We start from the raw sequence: 8,738 nt of genomic DNA on the forward strand, positions 1-8,738 counted from the left end.
GTAACGCCACCGCACCGCGGCCTTGGGGACCCCCCTGGGTGGGTGGGCACCCCAGTGCCGCGGGGAGCCTTGGGCAACACCCAGGGAGAGGGGCTTGGGGAGCGCTGGGCTGCCCGCCCCCGGTCTGGGGGGTGCCAGCAGGACCCCCCCGGCACCCCTAGAGAGTGGCGGTGCCCTCGGCAGACTTCAGCCCCTAGTCTCGGGGGGGGACATCCATGGCGGGGGCTGTGCTGCTGCAGAGCCAGCACGGACCCCTCTGTCCCCCCCCAAACCGGCATTAGACCCCCAGGACCACGAGCATCCCTGGGGCGGCCGTGATGGCGGGTATAGAGCTCGGAAGGGGGTCCTGCCCTGCTCCCAAGGGTGGCTGCCCGTGCACTGGAATGGGGACAAGGACAGAGGTGGCACTGCCACGTGGCCATGCTGCCATCTAGCGACAGCTAGCCCGGCTCACCGGGGCCAGCCAGCGCCCAGTGCCCCGCACCGGGGGGCAACGATGGGGCAGGACCCCCACTCAGCAACCAGCCACGCCTCAGGGCCCACAGAGCTGGCCTCACCCTGCTGCCATGCTGGTACTAGGGGGCACCTGTGTGTCCCCCTTCCTGGGGTCTGTGTCTTCAGGTGAGCGATTGTGGGTGCTCCCACTACTTTTCCAGGGCACGATGGTTTCCCCGACATCCCCCCTCCCGCACCACGCGCTGCAGCCACCGGGAACAGCCACACCGTGACCGGGACACGCGCACACACGGTGCCGAGAGCAGACAGATGTGGCGGGGCCAACGCCAGCTGTGCAGCACTTGGGACAGATGCGCAGGGCGCAGCACAGATGTGCGGCAACATCTGCCACGCACACGCTGCACCCCCCAACCCTCCCGCGCTGCCCGGGACAGGCGGGCAGTGCCCTGGCACACCCACGCGTTCGCTGCCTCGCACACGCGTGCAGGAACACGCAGCGCACAGCAGGAACGGGTCCAGCGCCCCGCGCAAACACCTGCGATCCCCGCACAGGTGACACAGCTGGCGGCACAGGTGACACACCTGCGATCCCCCCACAGGTGACACACCTGGCAGCCACGCGCGCCAGCACCCAAACGCGGGGGCGTGGCCAATGGGGGGAGGCGTGGCCAGCGCGCTCCCGCCCCTCAGCGCGCGCGGGGAGAAAGAGGGCGCGTCCAACGGGAGGCGCGGTCCGCAGCCGCCGGGGGCGTGGCCAGAAGGGGCGGGCTGTGTGTGTAGGGGGCGTGTCCCGCCGCGGCCGCGCGCCGCCGGCACTGGGCGCGATGGGCCCGGGCGGGCGGGCTGCCTCGGCGGCGCTGGTGGGCGGCAGCGTGGCGATCTTCGGGGCGCTGCGCCGCCTGGCCCTGGCCCTGCCCCGGCCCGCCGCCGTGAGGAGCCGCCCCGGCCGCGTCTGGCGCTGGAGGAACCTCCTGGTGTCTTTCGCGCACTCCGTGCTGGCCGGGCTGTGGGCCCTCTTCAGGTACCGGGCGCCGCGCGCGGGGAGGGTGGGCACGGCGCGCCCCGTGGGAGCGCGACCCCCGGCGGTGCCCCCAGGGGAGGGCATAGTGGGTCCCCTGCCCCGCCGTGTCCCTCATCCCGGCGCCCAGGCTGACCCTCTTCCTTCTCTTCTCACCACCAGCCTCTGGCACTCCCCGGAGCTGCTCTCCGACATCCAGGACGGTTACAGCGTCTCAGGGCACCTGCTGGTCTGCTTCTCCTCAGGTAAGGACCCGGGCAGGGCCATGGCCGCAGCCACTCCACCGGGCTCTGCCCACTCCCTGCTCAGCCTCGCCCGGCATGCGGGCTCGGGACGAGCCCCCGGCTCAAGGGCTGGGCAGCTCTCCGTGCCTCCTGCCTGAATCACGAGCGTGGGGCCCGCAGGCTGCCAACCCCTTGGGGAACAGCCGCGTCTCCGTGCCCAGACAGGGTGGAGGAGCCTCCGACACCTGGAGCACAATCACACCACTCTCCTCCTCACTGCTCCTCCTTACCACAGCGGGTCATGGTGCACAAGCCAGACCCCCTCAATGCTCTCCTTCATCCCACAGGCTACTTCATCCACGACACCCTTGACATCATCTTCAACCATCAGTCCCGCTCATCCTGGGAGTACCTGGTGCACCATGCCATGGTGAGTACAGCCAGCACGGGGGGGCTATGCACCCCGGGGCTCAGCCCACCCAGGTTTCCTATGCTATGGCTGGGCAAGCCAGAGCCCTTCCCTCTGCCTCACCCTGGCTGCCAGTTAGGCTCTGCATCAACAAGGCGAGGGCGCCTGGCAGGGCAGGATACCTGGCAGCATCAGCTCCAAGCGCCAGGAGCCAGACAGGCTGCTGTACCGGGAGAGGGAAGAGGCTGGAGTCTCGTCCCAGCTCCCCAGCACAGGGAGGTATAACTGGTGTTGTGGGATCTGGCTCTCCAGGCTGGTTTTCCCTGGGGGGCTGCTGGGATCTCTGGTTGGGGGGAAGAGCACTGCATATGCCCAGACCCTGGTGGGGAAGAACTCGCCTCCGCCAGGGCTGACCCTGCTGTGTGTGTGTGTCCCAGGCCATCTCTGCCTTCGTCTCGCTCATCATCACAGGCCGCTTCCTGGTGGCAGCGGTGCTGCTGCTGCTGGTGGAGGTGAGCAACATCTTCCTCACCGTCCGCATGCTGCTGAAGATGAGCAACGTGCCTTCCCCGGCGCTCTACGAGGCCAACAAGTACATCAACCTGGTGATGTACTTCGCCTTCCGCCTGGCGCCCCAGGCTTACCTCACCTGGTACTTCCTCCGCTACGTGGAGGTGCAGGGCCAGGGTGCCTTCCTCACTGCCAACCTCCTGCTGCTCGATGCCATGATCCTCATGTACTTCTCCCGCCTCCTCCGCTCCGATTTTTTCCCCTCCCTGCGCAAGGGCTCTGCAGGGAGAGATGTGGACGGTGAGAAGTTTCTGATAGACTGAGACGTGTGCACCGAGGGGGAACCCGGGCTCCGGCTCCTGGAGGTTTTTGGGCTCTTCAAACCTGCTCTGATGTGCCTTAGGGCTCGCTCCCAGGCCCCAGGCCCTGCCTTCACCTACTCTGCTGCCTAAAAGTGCTTCCCTGCTGGACCAGCCCGACAGCTTCGCCGAGCCACGGGGATGCTGCCAAAGACAGGGGCACAGCCGATGGAGAAGCAGCCCAAGCCAGTTTCCACATGGGCAGCTGGAGGGCCAGGGGTGGCTGCACTTGACAGCTGATGGCCTGGGAGGGTTGCGAGGGAAGGGACGAGTCCCTCCCATGGTGATGTTGGGTGTTACGTGCATTAAAATCGGTCTGTTTACTGCTGCCGCAGCACACCTGGGCTGGCTCTTCTGTGGGGCAGAGCGGGCCAGGGACTGCCCTGGGTCAGGGAGAGGCTGGGGGGACAGGGCTGTGGGAAAGGACGTGCCCCATTCCCAGCGGAGGGCTGGCAGTCCTCAGGGGCAAAGACGGCACATTTCTGCAGTCCTCTTTGTTCTAGGGACCCTCCAGGGATGCACTCCAGCCCCCGTGGGTCCTACCAGCCCAGCTGAGCCTTAAACAAAAAGACCCCATCCCTCTCATGGATGGGCTCCCCTCCTCTTCCTTACTCCTGTGCTCTTCCAGAGACCCAGGGCTGTGCAGGGAAGAGCTGAAGGGAGCCAGGAGAGGTACCAAGCCTTGTGGCAGCAAGGAGCCTGTCTGGGCTGCGTGACTCACCCGGCAGCCACGTGAAGTGGAGCTGGCATGGAAAAGCCGTCTGAGGCCATGGGCTCTTCCTGGAAGACTGCTGCATGCTTGCATCCCCCCAGAGCAATCTTCACCAGCACAGCACAGCTGCAGCCCCGTGAGTGTGCTGAGCCCTCTCCTGCAGCCACAGGACCAGGATGGCTCCAGCAGCTCCCTCAGAACAGCGGGAGGAGAGGGTTCAGCTCCCCAGGGGAGCGGGGCCAGAACTGGCCCAGCCGGTCCTGTGGAGCACCGGAGCATCGGGGAGGCAAATCCTGCTGACGTGACAGCTCCAGGATTGCACTGGATCGGCGTTAGCAGTGGGGCTTAGAGGGACTCCTGTCCAGCCCCTACTCCAGGCAGGATCTGTCCCACCCACCCCCTCACCAGCCCAGCTGAGGCAGAGACAGGCACTGTGGCTGAAATAAGCTGGTGAAGGGGAAGCAGTGGGGGAATCACCCTTCCCTCCAGAGAGCTGGGAGACACCTCACAGGATCAGGATCCTGCTGGGACTCCCTGGTGTGTACTGGCACTGTGGCAGGGGGTGTGTGCCAGGAACAGCCTGGCAGCTGGGACAGGGACATGATACCCAGGACACTGTGTGGGCAGGGACCTCTGCCAGCTCTAAATCCACTGCCTCGTTCCCTCCTTGCTCAAAGCAGGAGCTCAGCAGCCCTGGCAGGGCACAGCCTTACCCTCAGCAGCACATCCCAACAGCTACGTGTCTTCCAGCTGCAGCTTAAGCCCCGTGGCCTCTCTGTACCAATTCCATCTGCAAATACCCTGCACAATCAAGCCTGGATCTTAGTTTCCCCTCACCCTGATTGCTGCCCCTTTCCCCTTGGCTCTCCACATGGAGCAGACACAGCTCTGCCCCAGCAGTTTATAGGCTCAGATGACCAGCCCATGCTTCCACTGTCCTTAAAGCAGTGTGGAAGGGCCAGGCATGACACAGTTTCCCAAAGCAGGGATCCCCACTGTTTCCTGGCTTCCAGCAGGAGCATCTCCCAGCACTGCAGTGCTGTCCAGGCTGGGGCAGCTGTGGATCAGGCCGGCTGCCAGCCAGGAGCAAGAGGCAAGTGAAGTGCCAGGGCAGCAGCTACCAGGCTGAGCTGAGGCAAGGTCAGGGCTGAATGCAAGTCATGCTGATGTGGAACCCCTCCCAGCCTCCTGCTGCTGCACATCCTGGCTCTCCATACCCACTCCCCACCCAGCAGTGACACCAAGCGTTGCTACAAGAGGGGCACCTCTCCCCTTGCATCTTTCTTGGGGTGACTATACATAAAGAGGTGGCCTGGGGCTCAGGGGATCCTGCTGCTGCCCATCCACAGGCAGGAGGTTGGGCTGGTGCCTGGGAAGCACACAGGGAAGCAGCACTACTCCCTCCAGGTGGTTTTTCATCCCTTATTGCACGCAGGGAGCACCTCCTGCCTCCCTGAGCTCAGGTGAGAGGTGTCAAGCCTAGGGCCACACAACCCAGCACAGATCTTCACCCCCAAGACCGAGACCAACTCCCCTTTTCCATCCACCACCATCCCTCACACTGCAAACCACTGCCCCGGGAATCCGACGCTCTCCACAAGAGGCCTGAAGGAACTCTCTGTCCTACTGCTCAAGAGCTCAATTAGCCCTAATCAATATTTGGTCACAGCTTTCATCATCTTTCTCAGTCAAGTCTAACTATGTACTTAAGCTCAAGTACCTCTAAAGGCTTTTCCGTAACTCCCCTGTTCCCTGCTCACCCAGTGCTCCACGTCCTCCTGACTCCAAGCACTCTAAAAGCCGGTTCCATCTACAAACTTAAAGCCAAACACTGCAGAGGCAGCAACAGCAGCATTTGCAAACAGCCCAGAGGACAGTGAACCCTGTGAGGAACAGCAACAGGGAAACTCACACGCTGCAGCACACGGAGCAGGGATTGTGCCAGAAAAAACCACAAAGCCTCTGCTGCTGGATTAGTGTGAGGGTTTCAAGTGAACCTGCAGCATAAGCAGAGAGCTGATACACTCGAAAATGGTGTGAGGTCACTTGTGCCAGATCTGAGCCACTGACAGGTTTTTGCTGTGGTCACCACCTACCTGCCATGGTCTGCTCCACAAGGAAGCGACGCAGGACACCAAAAATACCGATTACAAACACATCCTAAATAAACTGCAAGGAAATCCTGGAGAACACCAGAAGTCTTGGGGTAAATATAGAGATATTTGAGATTTGAGGGACGTTTCACCTCATGTTCACCCACAGCAGAGGTGAGTGACCTTGGAGACCCCCTGAGCAGGACAGCGCTGCCCCCTGCGAGATCCTCTCATGGAGCAGTTGGCTCTACCCACCCACTGCCAGGAAGAGAGGGAGGAACCCCCTTCACCAAAATGAAGCCCCAAAGTTTGCTGAGTGCTCTCTTTCACACTGGTTATGCTGTCACAAAACACAAGAGCCCTCAGTGGTGTAAGAAGGTTTATTATCATGTCTGTACAGTCCTCGGCAGATGCAGTTTAGATGATTCCAATCTGGAAAGAAGCAAAGGATGTTAAAACAGATGTTAGGGTGGCAGAAAGGCAGAGCCTCCACCTCAGACATTTTTGCCACAGCTGCATCTCCCCAGGATGCCCGTCCTCCAAGGACAACTTCTTCCTCCCAGACCTGCCCAAAAGCCTTACACATCCGCTTTGTATGTTTATTCCAGAGTGATCCTCGTACATTCCCCTACTTCAATTTGTACCACCACTGCCTCCTGCCACCTTGAGGACTGAACTGACATGGAATGTGGCTGTGCTCCTGAACACTCAGATCCTGGCTACAGGGACACAGAAGTGCCACGCTTGAAGCACAAGTACCTCACATGCACAGCAGGAAGAACAATCACTGAGGGAGACACAAGACAACCAACAGGGAGCAGTAAAGCTTCAAAGATGTCTCACCTTGTTGGCCACATCCAGTGCATCATAATCCGGAGCCAGTCGGACATAAGCCTTCTTCTCCCCGTCAGGCCTAGAGAAGAACACGAGGCATCAGAACAGAGCCAACTCCTCTGCCCTGCTCTGCTTTCCCACTGTTCCCATGTGCATCAGTGGTTCCTTTGGAAACATCACTGTTACTCAGTGGAATTCAAGTTTACATCATTTGCACAGGACTCCCTGGGTGTTGGAAGAGACCCCTGACAAAGCTGACCCTCTGGTCTGCCAACACCTCCCACTTCCACCAAGGTGTGCTCCCTCTCAACTTGCACATCTCAAAACTTTTAACACCGAAAACACAGAATTATTTCGGTTGGAAAAGACCTCTGAGATCATCAAGTCTAACCTTAGACCAATCACCAACTTGTCAACTAGACCATGGCACAAAGTCATTTCTTAAACATCTCCAGCGATGGCAATTCCACCACCTCCCTGGGCAGCCCATTCCAATGTTTAAAAACCCTTTCTATGAAGAAATTCCTCCTGATGTCCAACCTGAACATCCTCTGGCAGAGATGGAGGCCATTTCCTCTTGTCCTGGAGAGGCCATTGCTACACAGCTTTGTCCCACTCCTCCTGAGAGTTCCCTCAGCTGCTGAAACTCACACACTCCCACTCTCAGCTAAAAAATGCTTCTTTTGAAGCACCTCACACCCACCAGTGACATGTTTTTATCCCCCTTCTCACCTAATCAATGTGTTGACCTTGGCCACATCGATATCATACAACTTTTTCACAGCCTGTTTGATCTGGTGCTTGTTTGCCTTGACATCGACAATGAAAACCAGGGTGTTGTTATCCTCGATCTTCTTCATGGCCGATTCTGTGGTCAGAGGGAACTTGATAATGGCGTAATGGTCCAACCTGCAGGAGAGACCCTATGCTTAGCAGAGGGATGGCAGGTGCTTCTCTGCACTTTGGGGGCTTCCTCTGGGGTGCATCAGTCGCCAAAAAAAAGTTATAATCACAAACTCTCAGGCTTTGGTCGCTTGAAATCATCACCTGCACCCCAAACATCCCTCCAGTGCTCTGCCACCAACATGTGGCTGAGCACACTGACAAAGTGTGACCAGGTGAGAGGGAGGTCCCCACACCAGCCCACCCCCGGGGCTGCTCCCAAGCCCCGCAGCAGGGCACAGCCCAACAAGCCACACGTACTTGTTCCTCCGTGGGGCGCTCTTCCGGGGGTACTTGGGCTGCCTCCGAAGCCGCAGGGTCTTGGGTCTGCGGAAGGTGGGCGATGTGCGGATCTTCTTCTTCTTGTGGCTGTGAACCCCCTTGAGAACGGCCTTCTTGGCCTTCAGCGCCTTTGCCTTCGCCTCTGTCTTCGGAGGCACAGCTGTGGAAACACCTCAGTGAGCCGGGCACGGCTTCCCCTCGTCAATGAGCAGGACCTCACCCAACCAAAATGAACCACGAAACGCCCAGTGGCGTTAGTATTTCCCCCTTTCCCCACCAGAACAAACCAATTCCCGAGAGAAAAGAGGCATTTAGTCCTTCCCTCACCAAGATGGGGACACCCCCCCTCAGAGAATCGGGCAGGCCTATTCCGCCACCTCCACGTGCCCGCACCCAGCACTGCGCCGCAACCCTGCCTCACCCGCCCCGCCCCGCTCAGCCCGCCTCCCTCCGTATACACCCGCACCCTGTGGGGTCCCTCACACCGTCCCGCACCCCCCCACACACGGACCGTTCGCCCCGCGCCCTCACCCTCCTTCTTCGCCTTGGGCGCCATCTTGGCCTGGCGGAAGCCGAAAGGGGCCTCCCGCGCCGCGCCGCACGGGCTTATAGCGCAAAGTCTCGCGAGAGCAAGACTGACTCCACCCATACACCATTGCACCAACTCTCTCGACAAACTTCAAAGCATGCTGGAAGTAGTAGTAGTTACAAATGATACATCTGCGCATGCGTCACGCTGTGGGGCATCACGGGAGTTGTAGTCCGGTACACCACCCGCCGTCGTGGCGGGGCGTACCGCGATGAACCCCGGGGTGGCGGGGGGTTACCGGTGTCCCACCGCGCGGGTGGCAGCGCAATGGCCCAGCCCCGGAGGAACCGGCGTCCTGGCCCCTCCCACG

At 60.5% G+C, this 8,738-nt stretch overlaps 3 protein-coding genes and 2 non-coding genes across 5 annotated transcripts in view; 1 reads left to right on the forward strand and 4 right to left on the reverse strand.

Annotated features, from left to right (window-relative positions):
• The window catches only part of NEK8 (NIMA related kinase 8), an 11,142-nt gene extending 10,574 nt beyond the window's left edge, over nt 1-568 (reverse strand). The window contains exon 1 of the mRNA XM_027691209.1: nt 558-568. Coding sequence (XP_027547010.1) covers nt 558-568 — 11 coding nt within the window. The remainder of the gene's footprint in view (nt 1-557) is intronic.
• Nucleotides 569-1,242: 674 nt separating this feature from the next.
• Nucleotides 1,243-3,313, forward strand: TLCD1 (TLC domain containing 1). The gene is made up of 4 exons (XM_027690986.1): nt 1,243-1,477; nt 1,637-1,719; nt 2,046-2,128; nt 2,545-3,313. Exons 1-4 carry the CDS (start codon nt 1,281-1,283, stop codon nt 2,938-2,940), a joined length of 759 nt encoding a protein of 252 aa, XP_027546787.1. The 5' UTR covers nt 1,243-1,280; the 3' UTR covers nt 2,941-3,313.
• Nucleotides 3,314-6,146: 2,833 nt separating this feature from the next.
• Nucleotides 6,147-8,509, reverse strand: RPL23A (ribosomal protein L23a). Its single transcript, XM_027691037.1, has 5 exons — nt 8,371-8,509; nt 7,819-7,999; nt 7,348-7,524; nt 6,625-6,694; nt 6,147-6,213 (listed from the first exon to the last, which is right to left on the reverse strand). Exons 1-5 carry the CDS (start codon nt 8,486-8,488, stop codon nt 6,199-6,201), a joined length of 561 nt encoding a protein of 186 aa, XP_027546838.1. The 5' UTR covers nt 8,489-8,509; the 3' UTR covers nt 6,147-6,198.
• Nucleotides 6,766-6,832, reverse strand: LOC113971384. The gene has a single exon (XR_003535536.1). It is a non-coding gene; the product is annotated as a small nucleolar RNA SNORD42 (small nucleolar RNA).
• On the reverse strand, nt 7,595-7,669 carry LOC113971385. The gene has a single exon (XR_003535537.1). It is a non-coding gene; the product is annotated as a small nucleolar RNA Z17 (small nucleolar RNA).
• Nucleotides 8,510-8,738: the final 229 nt, after the last annotated feature.

Source organism: Neopelma chrysocephalum, unplaced genomic scaffold, assembly GCF_003984885.1.
Source record: "Neopelma chrysocephalum unplaced genomic scaffold, ASM398488v2 Primary Assembly neopelma1_82, whole genome shotgun sequence".
Taxonomy (NCBI): Eukaryota; Metazoa; Chordata; class Aves; order Passeriformes; family Pipridae; genus Neopelma; species Neopelma chrysocephalum.